This window comes from Pollicipes pollicipes, unplaced genomic scaffold, assembly GCF_011947565.3.
Source record: "Pollicipes pollicipes isolate AB1234 unplaced genomic scaffold, Ppol_2.1 Scaffold_6686;HRSCAF=7923_pilon_pilon_pilon, whole genome shotgun sequence".
In the NCBI taxonomy this organism is placed as follows: Eukaryota; Metazoa; Arthropoda; class Thecostraca; order Pollicipedomorpha; family Pollicipedidae; genus Pollicipes; species Pollicipes pollicipes.
In genome coordinates this window covers 25,192,701-25,211,051 of record NW_023596921.1, presented here as the reverse complement: position 1 = coordinate 25,211,051, position 18,351 = coordinate 25,192,701, and the positions used below count along the sequence as shown (strand labels likewise).

General features: G+C 50.2%; 1 protein-coding gene across 4 annotated transcripts in view; it reads right to left on the bottom strand.

The window, feature by feature from the left end:
• Nucleotides 1-5,012: 5,012 nt before the first annotated feature.
• Nucleotides 5,013-18,351, bottom strand: part of LOC119107191 (proton channel OtopLc) — a 45,883-nt gene continuing 32,544 nt past the window's right edge. For 3 of the 4 annotated variants that reach the window (XM_037230584.1, XM_037230583.1, XM_037230581.1), the window contains 7 exons: nucleotides 16,773-16,933; nucleotides 13,109-13,295; nucleotides 10,798-11,116; nucleotides 10,099-10,293; nucleotides 8,923-9,073; nucleotides 7,607-7,669; nucleotides 5,013-6,655 (listed from right to left, as the gene is read on the bottom strand). In XM_037230584.1, the coding sequence (XP_037086479.1) occupies nucleotides 6,404-6,655; nucleotides 7,607-7,669; nucleotides 8,923-9,073; nucleotides 10,099-10,293; nucleotides 10,798-11,116; nucleotides 13,109-13,295; nucleotides 16,773-16,933 (1,328 nt within the window). In that variant the 3' untranslated portion in view covers nucleotides 5,013-6,403. The remainder of the gene's footprint in view (nucleotides 6,656-7,606; nucleotides 7,670-8,922; nucleotides 9,074-10,098; nucleotides 10,294-10,797; nucleotides 11,117-13,108; nucleotides 13,296-16,772; nucleotides 16,934-18,351) is intronic. The other variant, XM_037230582.1, reaches the window with a different exon arrangement.

Here is an 18,351-nt window from a genome sequence, read left to right as displayed (position 1 = left end):
TATGCAAATCCGTGTCAGCAAAATTGTAGAGATTTGTGCTACAATTTACGAATACGACATACTGAATACGACAGGTGACCCCAGGAGCGAAAGCGCTTTTTAACGCCGCTCATCAATTGAAGCGACAGGATATGCCGCCTGATTGCATTCAAAACGAAATTTCATTCGTGTCATATCCAGCCCATTGACATACGACTCAATGTTTCAGCGACATTATTGATGAGTTCGTTCGTGATTACTTAGAACATATTCCGATGTAGGGACATTCCGTAATTCAACTGGATCCACGAACCGATACAGTACGAGTGCAAGCTGTACTCCTCAAACACAGGGAGCTGCGTTTATTAGCCGCCCTCGCTCATAAATGCGGTGCCTATGGCGTCTTTGTAATCCCGAAGCATTGACACATGCTTGGCGCAATAGGAGTTACATACAACCCGCATAACTTTGTATAAATATACTGCGCTTATTCTTTAAAAAACTGACTGTCAGCGTCGATGGCATGTTTGAACAATCCACTCGTTGCCTGGCCCATCAAAACTGACATCAGTCAAGGGCCAACCCCTGCTGCCAGGCTGGCATCTGTCACGGGACAAACTTCTGCTGCCAAGCTGGCATCTGGCACGGGACAAACTCCTGCTGCCAAGCTGGCATCTGGCACGGGACAAACTTCTGCTGCCAAGCTGGCATCTGGCACAGGGCAAACTCCTGCTGCCAAGCTGGCATCTGCTACGGGACAAACTCCTGCTGCCAAGCTGGCATCTGCTACGGGACAAACTCCTGCAGCCAAGATGGCATCTGTCACGGGATAAACTTCTGCTGCCAAGCTGACATCTGTCACGGGACAAACTCCTGCTGCCAAGCTGACATCTGGCACGGGACAAACTCCTGCTGCCAAGCTGGCATCTGCTACGGGACAAAGTTCTGCTGCCAAGCTGACATCTGTCATGTAGTAGGCTCCCGCTGGCGAAACTGGTCTCGAGCTAGAAAGCTCTCCTTTAATACCGGCCCTTGTCCTGGAGTCTGCAGCGAGGTCGGGAAAGTCACCGTCGCTACAACCTTGCGTCACAATGTACAATACTCAGCGATGTGCTCAGTTTCCGCCGCTCCCAGGATTGGTTTAACCCTCTTCCATTGGTAGCCTCCTCCATTAACTCTTCTCCTCCATTGGTAAAACCCTCCTCCATGGCGCTGCTAACGCAGCAATATACGCTGTCTGTTGCCATCCATAATGCCTCTATGTCTCTATCGTCATCCACGATGTATGTACTGCCTCTATCGCCATCCGCATTGTCTCTATGCCTCCATCAACGTCCACAATGGCATGCCACGCCAACCAGCGGCATTCAAGATGTTCGTCAACGAGGTCTCTTTCCCTTGCCCACCTACCCAGCTTGCTTGGTGACGGCTTCCTTGCATTCATTAAGCGAACAATCCACTCGTGCGTACGCAAAGAGTACGAGCCGGCCACCGTGGTTTTGCTGTCGGGCCTGCATGTCGGGCCTGCATGAAGTAAGGTGCAAGTTTTTATCACTCGCTGATGTGCCTGGTCTGGTAAAGTGTCTCGCTGATGTGCCTGATCTGGTAAGTGTCTCGCTTATGTCCCTGTCAGGTAAAGTGTCTCGCTGATGTCACTGATCTGGTAAAGTGTCTCGCTGATGTCACTGATCTGGTGACGTGCCTCGATATATGTCCCTGGTGAAGTCTCTCGCTGTATGTCCCCTGGTGAGGTGTCTCGCTGTACGTCCCGATCTGGCGACGCAGCCTGCAAAATGTATCTGTCGTGAAACAGTTGACTGACTCACCGTGTGCCCCCGACGAGGGTAAAGTGCCACGCTGTGTGCCCCAATAGCGCGTTTATTTCATGCTGCCGAAGTGATCCGGCCAGGATCCTCTCTGACACCGAAGGGAGCTAACAGCCAGTACATGCTCTCGAGCTGCCGCTGTGATAGACTGAGTATCTTTGGCCTGCTGGGTGTGTTGTGCTCGGGTCAGTTGTGAGTCATCTGCGGGTCAGCTGTGCGAGGCAAATGATCAGGCTCCTCCCCTCGCCCAGTTCAATGACTAGGTGCCAGTTTTCGGCGAAAGTGGAGCGATGCGTGCACTGCCGAACCACAGACCACGGTCTGTTGCACCGGCGGGCGCAGGACAACTATCATTATTTTTCTGCATGTCCAAAGCGGCTTCAGGAAAATACCACTCCCAGTGTGGATAGGAAAGTTGCACTCATTAAATCGATTGCCAAGCTTTTCGGTGCAGCGTGCTAAATCTACTCAACCGCCGGGATGACCCTGTGCCGATAGGCAAAGCTTGCACGATGTTTGCGTCGCCTTGGCCCAGATTCCATTGATGTGGGGGGGGGGGGGGGGGAGGAAGCTTTGCATTCGTCACCCTGCCCCACTCCGCAATAACATAGCATCGCCGTGAAAACTGGAGGAACAACTGGCGAAGGTCCTGGTCTCAGTCCAATTCAGCAGACAACTGCATATCGTGATATTTTTGGATAGCATGCGCCCTGTCCTGGTCAGATGAACTACTGAGGCGCCATCACACAGCCATGTGTGTAGCACTACCGCCAGCCTTTCTTGGTGATCAGCTTGAAATAGCGCGTGCCTACGTCTATGGGTGTAATAACTCAGGTGTACCACGTTATGCCTGTTGGATTTAGAACAGGATTGGTCATCAGAATTCCACGCTGTAGGTACGCATGACGCAGTCAGCACTAACCTTCGGCTGCGGGATGTGCTGCCACAAAGGCCACACAAAACACCAGGCTCAGTCGCAGCCAAACGCACATCTGAAACGTGCTCGGGACATCAGGGCAGGACAGAGCAGTCAATAAAACCGCGTCCTGCTTAACAGAACAGGAGTGTACTGCCCGTCAATTACGTCCGCGCGTGTAGACGAGGACTACGGCGTCATGACGCAAGCTAATACGATATGTACAAACGCATACGCGGCAAGCCATTTAATCGAATGCATTTCTATGAATTCCCGGAAAACATCGTCATAGTCGTTGTCAAGAGCTTTCAACCATAGATCAGCGATGTTAAAACGGACACTAGTTAACCATAGTCGTTGGCAACAGTGGCAGCCATAATTGTTGCCCTGAATTCTTAGCCAAAGATCAGCAATGTTAGCACGGACACTAGTTTTCTCAATTCATATCAGGCGCTTAATGATCAACCCCGCGCCAAACAAGACTGACCTTGGGAGTCCTGCACACGCTGCGAACCTGCACGCTCTATACATTCGCTGAGCGGCGACAGTCCTTTTCAGGAGGCCCTGGGAACCGTCTGCTGGAGTTCGGACTGTCTGCCGTTCCTGATATGACTGTGTTGATAGCATTAGGAGCTGCGACGCTCGGTCACATCTGTGGCAGTTCGGAGTAACATGCCGAACGTCTGTTGTCGGGTATGAAGTGAAAGATTGTTGCGTTGCGATCTCTGTATTGCACTAGGAGCTGCGACGCTCGGTCACATCTGTGGCAGCTCGGAATAACATGGCGAACATCTGTTGTCGGGTATGAAGTGAAAGATTGCTGTGTTGCGATCTCTGTATTGACTGTACATCATCTTAACTAGCTAAATTATAGTGTTATTGCATTGATGGCTGTCAGACAAATTGCACAGTTTTAAAAAGCACAAGACAACGCTCACAACAACATCTGCGTACAGAAATGACGATTAGATATCCTGACCTGCAACGATAATACAAGGCTCAGCGCACCGCCCATGTACGAAAGGTATTTTTAGCCGTAAAGGTAAAGAACATCAAACACCACTATTTCGACAAACGCCTGGCACATTTCTAGGCTTGCGAGCTATCCAGTAGGCCCACAGTTCAAGCATCGCACATGCCCTGCACGCATCAGCACGGTAACGTTTGCCGCTCCGTCACCAGTCCGCTACACCCAGCGCACGTCATCAGCGAACGACCCTCCGCTGGCACCCCCACGAATGTTACCACGTGCGAACTCGTCAATTGGCTCAGCATCTTGGCGGGTAACAGGTCAGCACGAATGGAGCTAACCCAAGTAACGCCGATTACAACAGCTTGGTGGGATGGGAAATGGCCGCCCACATTTATTACACATGACAACAAAAGCAGTTAGTTCCCCAAATCCTGCGATGTATTTTACATTCATTTACTATTCATTGAATACGCTACAACTGACAAGAGAGGTGGCAAGGTATGCATACACCCTGCTGTTTACAAAATATCGTCAGCGAGTGCGCATTTAAATATATGAAAAATCATCACACCTTCACTTAAACTTATCACCGCGCATAACCAAATCCATGTACATTTTGACATCATCGTGAACACCTACGAATTACCGACATTTAGAACACCGCTCGACACTTCCAGAAGGGAGCCAATCCCATCATGGGCGTTCAGAGGGCAACTGAGATTGACACAGAAGGCGGCAGACGTCCATCACTTACGGACAGACGACCTCAGAGAAGATGATCGTGCTGCATACACGACTCATCACCCGAAGCCCCCAGCGGCAGCGCCCGCACGCCACGTCACCAACTGCACTCACCCAGCGGCAGCGCCCGCACGCCACGTCACCAACTGCACTCACCCAGCGGCAGCGCCCGCACGCCACGTCACCAACTGCGGTCACCCAGCGGCAGCGCCCGCACGCCACGTCAACTGCCCACCCAGCGGCAGCGCCCGCACCGCCAGTCACCAAACTGCGTCACCCAGCGGGCAGCCGAAACCGCACGCCACGTCACCAACTGCGGTCACCCAGCGGCAGCAACCGCACGCCACGTCACCAACTGCGGTCACCCAGCGGCAGCGCCCGCACGCCACGTCACCAACTGCAGTCACCCAGCGGCAGCAACCGCACGCACGTCACAACTGCAGTCACCAGCGGCAGCAACGCCGCACGCACGCCACTCACCAAACCCACCGCGGCCCAGCGCAGCGCCACGCCACGTCAGCCACGCCAACGCGCCCGCAGCGCGTCACGGCACACCCAACTGCGGTCACCAGGCAGCGCCCGCACGCCACGTCACCAACTGCAATCCGCATGTCCTGGCACCATGTGTGGCCGCCATGTGTGAGATGGTGTCAAATGTGGTCACATGGCTGCCATGGCTTCACGGACATCCCATAAGATGTGGGGATGAAGCTAGATACGTTAGCGCTATGCTCATAAGAGGGTACAAATTACTGGACAGGGTCTTAATATCAACGGCGGCTTCCTCAGTGGACACACCGGTGCTTCTTCGGTCTTTATTATGGTTGCATGGAAACTTTGATTAATTTTGTGTATCATTATTCTCATTATAATGCTGACGACAAAGGTCCTTCACTTCTCAGAAATATGGATATCTCACTGATATGACTTCATCAGGATGCCGTGGCGGCAGATAAGGACCAGCTCGATCAGGGGCGTATGCAGGACGTTGCAATGGCTGGGGGCGAGGAGAAACAGCTCCCAATTTTTCACTGAAAAAACAATTTATATGGTTTTCAACATTTTAAGGTGTCTGTTCTTGTCCAAGTGTATGCTATTAACGCAAGTGAAATACTTTAAGGGGAGGAGAGCGCGTGCCAACAATGCTCGTCCACCGTTGACTATACCCCTGATTTTGATGTCAGGTACACTTACCGCTTCCTATGTGTCACCCCAAAAAAAGTAACTTTCCTATTCGGATGAGAAATAATGCCGGAGAAATAGTCCTTCACACTGCATAAAACGAAAGATCAAATATCGATACTGTATGTTATATCTGTGCGGTTGAGATGGAAAGGTCGTCGTATCGTTCCTGCTGTTATAGGGGCTGAGGGTTTCACCTATATCACCGCCACAAGCCTACACAGATGTGGTATGTCATGTCAATCAGCCAAGAGGCACGTGATTGTTCTTCGAAATGTTTGCCGTGACGCCAGGTTACACATATCGTCAACCTGAAATTATAAGTGGTCACGTGAACGACACGGCTACTGCCATCCACCAACGAAATCATGTCGTGAACTATTCGTGGACACGCTTGTAAAGGTGACCAGCATTAAAGTATTCAAAAGCTTGATCATGCACTGAAGGCATAGTATTCAGAAAGACCACCCAAGATAAAGTAAGCTGCCGAAGGTATTCCCATACGGCTCACACGACTCGACATATGACCTATGTATGACGTCACTCGATACATCCCGGGAGCTGCCGCCATACGGGCACGCCCATCGGCCATGTATGACGTCACTCGACACACCCGGGGAGCTGCCGCTACACAGACACGCCCATCGACCATGTATGACGTCAAATGCGAAAGTTCGCCGCTCGACGCACGGCTGTGACGGCCGGTTTGCCGACACCCCGTGACGTCACACGCCCCTCCACCGGAGTCTGCTCGATGCGCCGCCGGCACCTCCTGGCCGACAGCGGTCATACCGTGTCCCGCTTGTATTTGTAGGCGCGCTTCCAGATCTCGCAGAGGCAGACCGTGCTGTGGAAGCGGTAGAAGATGGCCAGCGGCATGGACACGTGGCTGATGATGGTCCACGCCCAGAAGCCGAAGAAGTGCAGTTGGTTGGGGTGCGCGTCCGAGCGGGACGTCTCGAAGGTGGTGATGCTCCACATGGCCAGGTTGCAGATGAGCAGGAAGGTGACCACCTCCCGGCCCGGCTTGTCTCGCAGCTGGCGACATAACGAAACGTATCAGATCGATTGGGGGCAACTTGAATGTATTACAAAAACGTCATCTATTCGTGCACGTTGCGCGGATATATTGACTGCATTCGTGCCTTTCTGGAATCATGTTTTAAGCAGTGGGTAGTTGGTGACAAACAGACGAAACGCTGTCGCATTCCGGCGCGTGCCAGCATTTACACACCGCATTTACACCCTGTAGCGGGCAAATAACTACTGACTGTAAAGAAGCAAGAGCACGGATGACGTTCGTTTCTGCAACTGATGTATCCCATGCCATCCTCCCTTCCGGATAGCAAAACAGATTGATCAGACACGCGAACACAGCAAAACAGCTGTATCACGTCGGTGGCAGCGGTTCAACCCACACTCGGGGCAAAACAAGGCCGTCGGTTATAAAGTCAAGCCGTACGACCCGCGGCGCTTATGTGTGTCGATAGGTTTGAAGATATTGTGATATGATGCAAGCCAAGACGGAATAACTAAAGACGGCTAGTGACCCGGCCAGGACGAGCGGAGGCGCCACAAGATCGACGAGTTCACAGCTCTTGGCGATGAGCTCGCTCCCGGGCTTCAGGCAATCTTTTATTATGCCGCAGATGTGTGCAATGCTGGACACCGCACACTGCAAGCCGGTTCTTTTTCACGATTATCTTCCTTCCACACCGAGCGTCACGTTCAATATGGTGAGTTCCTGCATCGCACAGTCCGCGGATAATAGTCTGGTAGCTGTAACGGTAAATATATCACGATCTACTCGGATGTCAAAAACCGAGATTATTTAACAAACCTACGACGGTGATTGGGGAGATACGATATCACTTAGATCTGCGAACGAACTGCGAATGGCCGTATTGGACAACAGCGGAGGGACGAAAGCACGTGCCGCAGCGTGTGAAGGTCATAAGGTCAAGGCCAATGACTGGCAACTGTACGCACCTGATTGGTCCTGTAGGCTTGGCGGCACGAGGCGTCCAGAATGAACATTGTCTGCAGCGTTACCTGAGGCATGAAACAAGCGGGCTTAAAATCATACCCACCGCAGGAAACTACAACCGAGCGCCATAATCCCACAACTCAGTGCACAACTCAGTGCGAGCCCACCTTCTCTGGAAAGCAGACGGTACGTTTACCAACCCACAGTGCACGGCCCTATGGCATCCTTAGCCCACAAGGATGCGACACAGTATCGACCGCATGGCTCTTGAGAAGGTAGCGTATGGATCGTAAAGAACATAGCACTTCATAATATTGCATGGGATTTTAGACTGTCGGGTGCAGCAGCAGCCAAGTCATATTAAAACGCCATCCAAAACATTCAGTTCGATTGTTACACAGCGGCAACATTGTAAAGCTAACATAACGCGCTCTTTTGATTGACCAAGAAAAATTGGGACTAGATGCATTTTGGGAAGTGTTAAAATTCACTGCTTGACAACGAGCCTCGAAGGAAATGCAACACCTTCAGGTGTGCGCTGCAGGAGCTGTCACCTTTGATGGTAAGTAGGTATAGGGCGGAATATTGTCATACTTTCATAGAGTGTGGACATGGGAACCGTCACTAAGTTACGCAACGCATTTTGGATCGTTTCCACCCACTGGTTACCCACTGGTTACGCTGGGGTAAGCCGCCTGTCGCTCTCTACCCCTGATTGCGTTGTGTTAAACGTTACGTCCCAAAATTATATAGTCCGTTTGACCCATAACTGAGCTAGAGGTGCGAAACAAAAGCGTGCGTGCTGTTTGCCATGAAATGAAGCTAACGGTAGTCCGACATTAAGGCTTACATCCGGCGTAACGCTACGCTGTGCAGTTGCGCTTGTTGAGTTTGCAGGTCCTCCTCCTGCCTCCTTGTTGAGCTTTGGCTACGCTCTATCGACCTAACCCCCTTCCCCCTCTTCATGCGAAAGGCAATATATGGACAGCCCTATATGCACGCGAAGGTCGCTAAACTAGACATCACATATCAGAATGGGACATACCAATAAACACTGACAACTTTGAGTTCAAATAACGTATCCAAGCATTCTGAAATAGACCTGGGCGGAGCACTAAGAGGCAAATCGTGATTAACCGTACATCAATATTACAATGCTGCTCTTCTGATAATTCGATGTTAAAATGGTTACTTTTTTTGAAAACGACGCATGGTTAGCAAATCTTGGTTGATACGTGTCCATTTCTCTGCTGTTCCCAACTCTGAATATCGCCGTTGCGGTTTACCATACTGGAGCCCATGTTTCTCCAGTGCCCACCTGCACGATGGCCATGACGCTGGTCCCCAGGGAGTAGAGGTCGTTGGAGAAATGGGAGCCGATGATATCGAAGGAGGCGTACAGATAGACGCCTGTCTGCGCCACCACCAGCAGGATGTTATCCAGCTCTATGCTGCTCTCCGAGCGGTATCTGGACAGTTGAGGCGGACCAAATGAAGCAATACGACTGGGGCGCATTGCAAGCAGAAATAATACAGATCATCACTTTGTTCGTGCTGAGCAGAGTAAATCAAACTACAGAATCGTTCTATTTGCCTTTATTTATATGCATTGATATGCATATGTATTTATATGCGCATTTGTATGCATATGATCGGAAAGACAAACTATTGTGGCAAAGATGTAGTTTGGAAAAGATAAGCTAGTGTCTACAATCACACTAAATCAACAGCAACTTACCAAAGCGGAAGTGAAGGGATCAACAACACTGTAGCATTCCATGATGCTGGTTGCGAGTTTCGTTTATGTCACGTAATAATAGAATTCCCATTACCATTGCGCGTCAATATTTCACCCAAACACATTATCCAGCCCCAGAGCCAAGCACAGTATTTAACACACATAATAGTTCCGGCGACAAAAAAGATAGGACGCTGCGCCACTTTCTCGACAGCTGGAAATATCACCTAGAGTGGCTCAAGGCTGTCCAGAATTCAATTACGACCTATTAGATTTAGTGCGCGATTACTATCGAGAAACCTTCTAAACCCATTCGGTTAACAATAGAAAACATCGCGACCGAGGGCACGGAAAGAATAATGGCGTCATTCCGCTCATGATTCCCATCTTTGACCAAAGAATATATGCATATGGCGGAAGCATTCCGATCATGAACTTGATTGTGCGTTTTCCCGCAGTGTCTCGCAGACAATGGGCCAGCACTTTATCATTTTATCTGGATGAGGATTAGGAAGAAAGCTGGCCCAGTTGGTGTTCACAGGACAGGGAATCGGTCTAAGCGCAGCCACCCATTCCCCCAACGAGTCTGAGCCACCTGAGTCGGTCTCTTCCCCCTGAATCTGAGTCACCTAGTTCGATCTAAGTATTAATTAACTGTTACCACCTGGTCTAATCTGAGTCTGCGCCACGTCCTCCCCCTTTCACTGCTGGATCTCAGCCACCTGCTCACACGGGAGTCACCTCTCCTGATCCCACCTGAGACGCTGGATCTGCATCATGCCGATGATGATGGCCACGACGGTGACGCAGTATAGCACCAGCTCCGTCATGCTCGCGCTCAGGATGGCAACATCACGCGTGCCGCTCTTGTTGATCAGCACGAAGAACAGGATGAGCGAGATGATGGAGGCCACCAGCACCAGTATGCCTAGGAACAGGCCCTTGGAGGCCCTGTCGGCGACCATGTCACTCCGTCAGAGTCCGCAACACCCATCAGCACACTGAGCGACCGCAGCGTCTTACAGCGCCGAGCCGCCACCTGACTTTTGTCGCGGAGAAGTTGTAGCTAAAGGCTCCGGCGCAACTCACCGAGTGGGTCTCGAAAAGACCAATCATTGCATATTTTCATTCCACCAGAAATGAATTATTCGACACCTCATGTGGCCGTTATACCAGGTAAGACGTCACGCCACTAACTAGTGCCTTGTGCCAAACTACATCTCGCTGGGCCCGGTTGAAATTTACCTTCACCGCAAAAGGAGGTAGTTAAACATTAGAGCAAACCATGTGGATCCGAAAGGTATTAAATCTATACGATGTTACGCTGGTTCATACCATAAATAACATGTCACGCGGCTGCTTCTGTGGACGATGGCAACTGATTGCGCACCATTGGCGCAGCACCAGGCATCGCGTCTAACAGCGGATCACGTCACCAGCTGCACCAAGACCCACCTAGCGCAGTCGACAGAGTACTGGTGCTTCTTGTTCTTCTCGCTGCCTGCGGTGTAGCCCACGTCGCGGATCACATACACCGTGTTGAGCTTGTTGAGGTTCTTCCACATGACGTACAGGGTGGCGGCGCAGATGAGCGAGTACTCGATGGTGCAGGGGAAGAGGAAGGGTGAAGCTGAGTCCACCAGCTGGCCCATGATGTCGGAGCGGGCGCACTGAGTAAGCACGCCGGACTCCTCCTGCTGCGCATGGAACTCCTGCAGGTCAGTGGCGAACTCCTCCGAGAAGCCGTCCAGAGGGTCCACCGCCGCCACCTCTGCTGGGGGCAGGGTTGGACCGTCAAGACGATCGCGTTGGCCAAGGTACGCCGCTGGTGATGGGGCATTCGGGGAATATAACTGTAGACCGAGTAGCCATTGGGCACTCACACTTATGAAGCCATCATTACGTTTATGGTGATGCTTCTTAAGAACTCATCTAATACAGAATGTGACTCGTCATTTTTAGTGTTGCTGATCATGCCACATTGATGCATAGGAAGAGGCTAATCTCCTCTCATCCAGCCGTTTCAATATATATATATATATATATATATATATATATATATATATATATATATATATATATATAAAGATATACATGCACCTGAGCCCCCCAGATTAGATGCTTTCATGGGTACAGTTTCTCGTGGCCAATCCATCCATTCGCTATCCAATCCATTCCGCTACCCATTCCTAATAAGCTGCACCAGACGTGTTAATTCTTAATCATGAAGGGGCTTAGGGAATGTTTGCACTCTCTTTGCGTTCATAGTTGCAGAAGCAGAGTGAAAGAAACCCATTATAAACAAAAAACAACAACAAACAAACAAACAAACAAAAACACAAGCCATGACGTTGTGCAATAACTCCTGAAGCGTTCGCCTGAGATTCCATCGTTCCATGTGGGCAATCAAGGGTTTACCCTCTCCGCAAAGTCCTCTACCTCAGAGGTCAGCGACATAGACACCGCACCGTGCTTCAGTGCGAGCTTCTGAGAAAGGAGCGGGGAAATTAAAGACTCGACCGGAAGCGGAAATCGCCGCCAATCTACTTAGGCGGGCGGCGCCGAGCCTTTCATTGGCAGCTATGAGCCTGCCGGGACGCAATCACCGGGTGAGATAATTTAGAGCGCTCGTGTCGAGCCCAGCGTCGCAGCCGGCGACTCCGCGTGACCCCGTGCACCTAGAACTCCGCCGCCCGTCGCTAGGTGGCACTGGTCGACTACACTGCTGCTCTTGAGGCAGAGCTGACCTCCAGTGAAAGTGGCTTGGCTTTCCACAACGAAAAGGCCGCAGAATCACGCGTTCTACAATTCAGAGCCAAATATTCTATTCAAAAGGATGAGAACACACTTCGGCTAAAAGGAGCGATGACGATGGGAATGACTGACGATTACTGCTAACAGCACATATATTTCTGAAAATTGGATGGGACAAACTGCTGTGTCCACCCAGTTTGATGTGGATTCTGATTATGCGTGTGTTTTAGCGGACAGTACGTCGTCTTCCTAATCTCTCTTTAGGTCGAACTCACAGACCTTTCACTTGAAGTAGATTTTTTTCTGTTCGAGTATCTATGTCAAACCCCAGATTTGTTTGTACAATTATGTGTTACATTTGCACGAGCGTAGAGCGTCTTCCTGTAGCTCCATTCGCACACCACACACAAGGTGTTTAAGTAAACCCACTGGCGATAAAACAACTATTTCAAACGTTTTCGCGGATGCTACGGCTTTCAACTGCGATGGTGAAAATCGAATCGCTACAGCCTGCAGCTGGACCTGTAAATTGCTGCAATTAGCGGTTCGCAATCCCGCCAGACTGGTCTGATGTCATTGAGCCAGAGCTGGCGAATCTTAGACCGCAAAGGCGACAACGATCTTTCGGGGGCGGCTGACGGTGGTCACGGAAGTCACGTGTGTGTTCTGTCACACATCGCCCACCTATCCGCCTTTTCCGCATCTCACTCACACCACGACCGGCCGTAATCCGCGGTAGTTCCGCCACCTGAGATCCTAGGCCCCCTCACCGGTCCCCAGCGACCGAGGTTCCGGAACCCACTCACCAGTCCACCAGCGGCACTGGATTCCGGGCCCCACTCAGCCGTTCCCCCAGCGGCCCGTAGTCCTGGGACTCATTCACCGGTCTCCAGCAGCTCGGGGTCGGGACCCAGTCACCGGTCCCCAGCAGCCCGTGGTCCCGGGCCCAATCAGCGGTCGTCAGCAGCCCCCGGCCCAGTCACCGGTCCCAGCTGCCCAGCGGTCAACTCACCGGTTACTTCGTCGGTGCCACGCCGGTGCCGCTCCCCGCCGTGGTGGTTCGGGTCGTACAGGCTCAGCAGGTGCACCAGCTCGTGCTTGGTCTCCTGGATCACCACGTTCAGCCACACGCAGAGATTGGTGCCCACCATGTGCATCAGGCCGAACCGCGCCAGCAGCTTGTGCTTGTTAATTGACATCTGCAAGCGACGGGCTCTTAGTCCGCCTGGGGTGCGCAGTGCATTAGGCGCACGACGGGCCATATTTTCGGTTTTCTGTCGCTAAAGGGCTGACGACCATGGGTGTGTTATTTAACATTTCAGGGATGCAGACAGACGTTACTTACCCTGGTATCATAAAACACCACGGCGACGATGCGACGATTGGTCGAAGTGCTGCTAGAATACGAAATGCCACATCAGATAAGCGACGAAACCAGGTATGGCTCGAAATAGGTATACAAAGAGGAAAAAAAACACGGAATGGGCTGGGCTAGCACGCGAGCGTCGAGCAAGTATGTTGTGTTACCAGGCACTCGGCTGCCGCAAACGGTGTTAGCGTAGCTGTATTGTTTTCACAACAGCATCGGGGTACATTGAGGTCCGCTATGTTCGAAACACAATATCCAAAGAGTGAGAGAGAGAGAGAGAGAGAGAGAGAGAGAGAGAGAGAGAGAGAGAGAGAGAGAGAGAGAGAGAGAGAGAGAGAGAGAGAGAGAGAGAGAGAGAGAGAGAGAGAGAGAGAGAGAGAGAGAGAGAGAGAGAGAGAGAGAGAGAGAGAGAGAGAGAGAGAGAGAGAGAGAGAGAGAGAGAGAGAGAGAGAGAGAGAGAGAGAGAGAGAGAGAGAGAGAGAGAGAGAGAGAGAGAGAGAGAGAGAGAGAGAGAGAGAGAGAGAGAGAGAGAGAGAGAGAGAGAGAGAGAGAGAGAGAGAGAGAGAGAGAGAGAGAGAGAGAGAGAGAGAGAGAGAGAGAGAGAGAGAGAGAGAGAGAGAGAGAGAGAGAGAGAGAGAGAGAGAGAGAGAGAGAGAGAGAGAGAGAGAGAGAGAGAGAGAGAAACGATGCATTCATTGGTTGGCAGTTCGAGTCACTCAGCCAGCTAGGCATGTTTGTGACCAGACAGGCTTTGGAAGTGAAGCAGCCATGGCTTGCATCTGTCACATGTCTGAGCCACAGTGTGCTCGGGGCAATACAGATATGTATCCGTTGCATGCGTTGCGCATAATCAGCCCTCTTGGAAACTGCCAGACCGCTTGGGCAGGGCATAATATGCATGATAATTGATGAGCTTCCTCTCTGACATTTCAGCGGTCCTGTAAACTATCTCGGCAGCGTGCAACCAAAAAGAATAAGCGTATTCGTAACCGTATGCTGATAATAACGGAATTGAACATTATAACGGAATCCGTACGTTGCTATGGCCATTTGAATTATCATGCTGCCTTTACCGAAATTGAGTATACCAGAAAGCACTGCTAACTAGATGATGCTGCTTTGCTCACAGCTCGTCACCGTAAACACTGCTGGAAAGCTGATCATCCTTATAACACGTCTAAATGATGCGTTCAAAAGCATGATCAGATAACTGTGTCATATCTTTTTTAGCGAGCATCTCCGGCTACACTAAAGGTCGATTGTTCTCTGATATGTAATTAAGATATATCCAACCCTATATCGTGACAGCCGGTGTCAGAGGTGTATGCTTTATAGGCGCGAATGAGAGACTGCAAGCCCCGTGAGTTAACATGCTCCCGGGTGGCCAGCTAGATACCCTTCGCTCGGGTGGAGTGGATGGGGGGGGGTCAATTCGACCCCCTGAGATCTCGGGCACTAAAAGGCTAGACATGCCAAATTTACAGGTTGTCTTGACCTGTACGTGAACTCATTCAGGTCAAAGTTGCAGGTTCCTAGGTCATGACCTTCAGGTCAAATAAGGTCAAATAAGGTAAATTTCAGGTTGGTCTCCAAAAAGCCCCCAGAACCAAGGCAACTGTATTTAAGCAAAAGGCCGCAAGCCCATTTGAGATCAGTGACCTTGTTTGACCTTTTGAAGGTCATAGTGACTAGAATCAAACAAGACTGCTCTGATTTTTGCCTTTGAATAAGCGACAAAGATCACGCTAGGTAGCATGCTCCTAAAACAAAACGTCGATCCGGGTCATCTTAGATCAATGACCTGTTCTGACCTCTAAGAAGTTCCTAGTTCCTCCAAGTTCCTCTAAGAAGTTCTGCGGTTCCTGCCTGTCAATAAATTTGAAATGAGCACCAGAAACCATCTCATACAGCAAGCCTCAGAGTAATAAATCAGGTTGGTTTTTACCTTGGCCTGACGCTCGTACCTGACCCTAGGTCAGCTTGATTTGCTCATTCAATATTTGTGATGCCTAAGAAGGCATCTCAGAGATGTATGGCTTCATCAAACACTCCGTTGTTGTATCAAATTAAACGATTCTGTGGAAATTGCCTTCGCTGAAACCATGCCCTGACGTTGACCTTCCACAGGACAGCGACCTTACAAGGTACATCTAAATATTGTTTATATCTAACGATCTGCTATTTAATTGTCTACAGCTATGCAAGATTTGGTGCGGCTACGTCGCGCCGTTCGGAAACCATTCTGAAAAAATCTTCGGGGGGGGAATTTGACCCCCACCCGAGCGCGTGTTAACGCAGCGATTTCTAGCAATAGCTGATTACGAACTGTGCAGCACAGCAAAACACCAATAACTTTGCTGGATTCGTCATATTTCACCGTTTACTGGTTATTAGTCACGCTACATGTCGCAAGATGGTGTGATAAATTCAGTATACTGCCCATGGCAATTCCTAATCAAACTAACATTGGTAAGGGGCATCACAAAACGTTGCTGAGTTTAATTTGCTCATGCACTAACTCAAGTTTGCTTTGGATGTTGGACCCGACCTACAACGCTGGAACTTCTCACCCATTGACAGCTCAATGTCAAGCGAAGCCTAACTCGATAGGTGTCAAGATTATGTGCGGGGATGTGGTTTTGTTTGCCTTACGTACAACATCAATGTAAAGTGCACGATGCAATCATATTTTCCAAAAGTGGAGCCGTTATTTGCGTCTGATTTCCACCACACACGGGTTGAATGGAATGCAAGAAGTTGCATCAATTTATGAGACAGGCGATATCAAATCAACCGAATTTGCCGGGGCGCATACTGTGCTCAGCATAAATAAAAACACGTGGACTTTGACGCGGGGTAGTTATTTTTGTAATGGTATATTCCTAGGCCGGCCACTCACCAGGAAAGGCCGGTCCGGGCCGGTAGGTAGCATTATAAATTGACACGATCATATGCAGACTAGTGCAGGGCTTTCAGTCATCCTGACCAAGGCTAGCATGCCAGGATTTTGTCTGGGTGTCTGGATGGTGAGGTCAGTGGTTTAGTCGCTATTATGGAAAGAGCCAACCTGAATAGTCATCAGAAGAGACTCAAACCCCTACACATCATTATCACAATGTCATGCCCAATTTCCGTGCTTACTTTATGAGAACGAGGACGGAGGCCGAGCCTACGCCACGAGGTGTAACTACTTGCCAGGTGGGTCACGGGCCTCTTACGACGTAAGTCCCAAGGCCGGAGCCACCCACCACCTGTTTACAGCGCGCGCTCCCAACGTTTGCTTGACCTTGAATGAAGTGACACTCACGCTGGCGTTTAGGAAGACGAAGTACATCTGTATGAAGATGAAGGCGAGACGCAGTCCTGGGGTGACGGCACGTAGCACGTTGCCGCACTCGGCCTTGTGGGTCGCTTCGAAGTACTGGCCCATTTCTAAGCCCGAGTAGATCATGCTGCCGATGCCGAACACTGGCAACAAACGCATCGCGTGCAGATCAGCGCGCCGCTACACAAATAAGATGGCTATCCACGCTAAGCACTTTGATGCGGCAGGTTGTAAAAGGTACTGCCAAGTCTGGCATTGGGACGAGGTACGCTTACACACTTGTCGACTGGGCCGATAAGGTGTGGCGGTCATATGATTTACGGATCAAATACCATGATGTATCAAACACAGCGCGACGTCCCGCGTGAACGGGCGATAGTTGATTGTGATTTCACACGAGCAACAGCTAGGCCTATGTTTCCGAGGTCAGAATCTCGCGTCAAACCCTGCATGCCTTCGCGGTATCTATTCTATGGGGGTTTTGGCAACATCCTTGGGAGCACGATTTTCAATTTTACCGTAATATTATTAGACAGGGATGCTGTTAGCGCTCTCACGCTAGTATTCGACAGGAATACAGTTTGCGGCGAAATGTGAAAGACATTAAAAGTAAAACAGGCGAGAACAAAAACTACCATCAGGTTTGTCAAAATCACCATCAAATCTTTTACCGGATTCTTTTGTTTCTTCGTCGTGTGCCTATCCGTGATTTCACGTTTGCGACTTTGGTTCCATGTGACCCAATTATAAAGTACCAAACACGTGAAATGATAAATGAGTACATCATAGTACAACCAAAACGCTCCCGGAATAATCCTTGCATCTCTTGATAAGCTTGACGACATGCAAGGGGCCTCCCCCCCTTTTATTCTGGTTTTCATGCACTTCAGATTCAGTACCAAATTGGGTCCCTGACTAATAGCGCAGGCGTGGAAAGGGCTATTTGGTATCATGGCTGAAATATCCGGAACTGAAATTTAGACGGGGGTAAAATCAATGAAATGTCGCCACATCCATAAAAATATCCAACACATTTAATCTGGAAGCGTTTTTGTGTTTGTACCATGAAGTGCTCTGCTATTTCATTTTAGCGAGACTTGGTGTTCGGTGCCATGGGACCAAGTTGACAGGCGTAAAACGACGAATAGGCACATGATGACAAAACGAAAACGTTTCCAAGGCAACATTCATCCGGTAAGATGATAAAAATGACCGCAAAACATGGATTTTACCCCTGTGTATTTCAGTCTTCGAGCGTGTTACATTTTTCCAGGCTGTGTCCCCGCTTTTTTTTAGAAATGTGATTCAAACACTTTGAATGGATGGATTTCTGGGATCAGTGCTCACGCTAAGCAGTGCTTGTCGTGTGAGCACTGACCCCTACCATCCGATCGCGCAATTCCAGGCAACGGCAGAATTTAGTGGCGGAAGCTTAACGTGCCGCAATGCTCGGCACGGTCCGTCCTGCCCCCTGATGTCAACTGACCTATAGCGCGACCGCTGCCATCACAAATAGCGAGTGCCTAAAGCGACTCAAACCCACCCCGCCACGGGTGGGTGA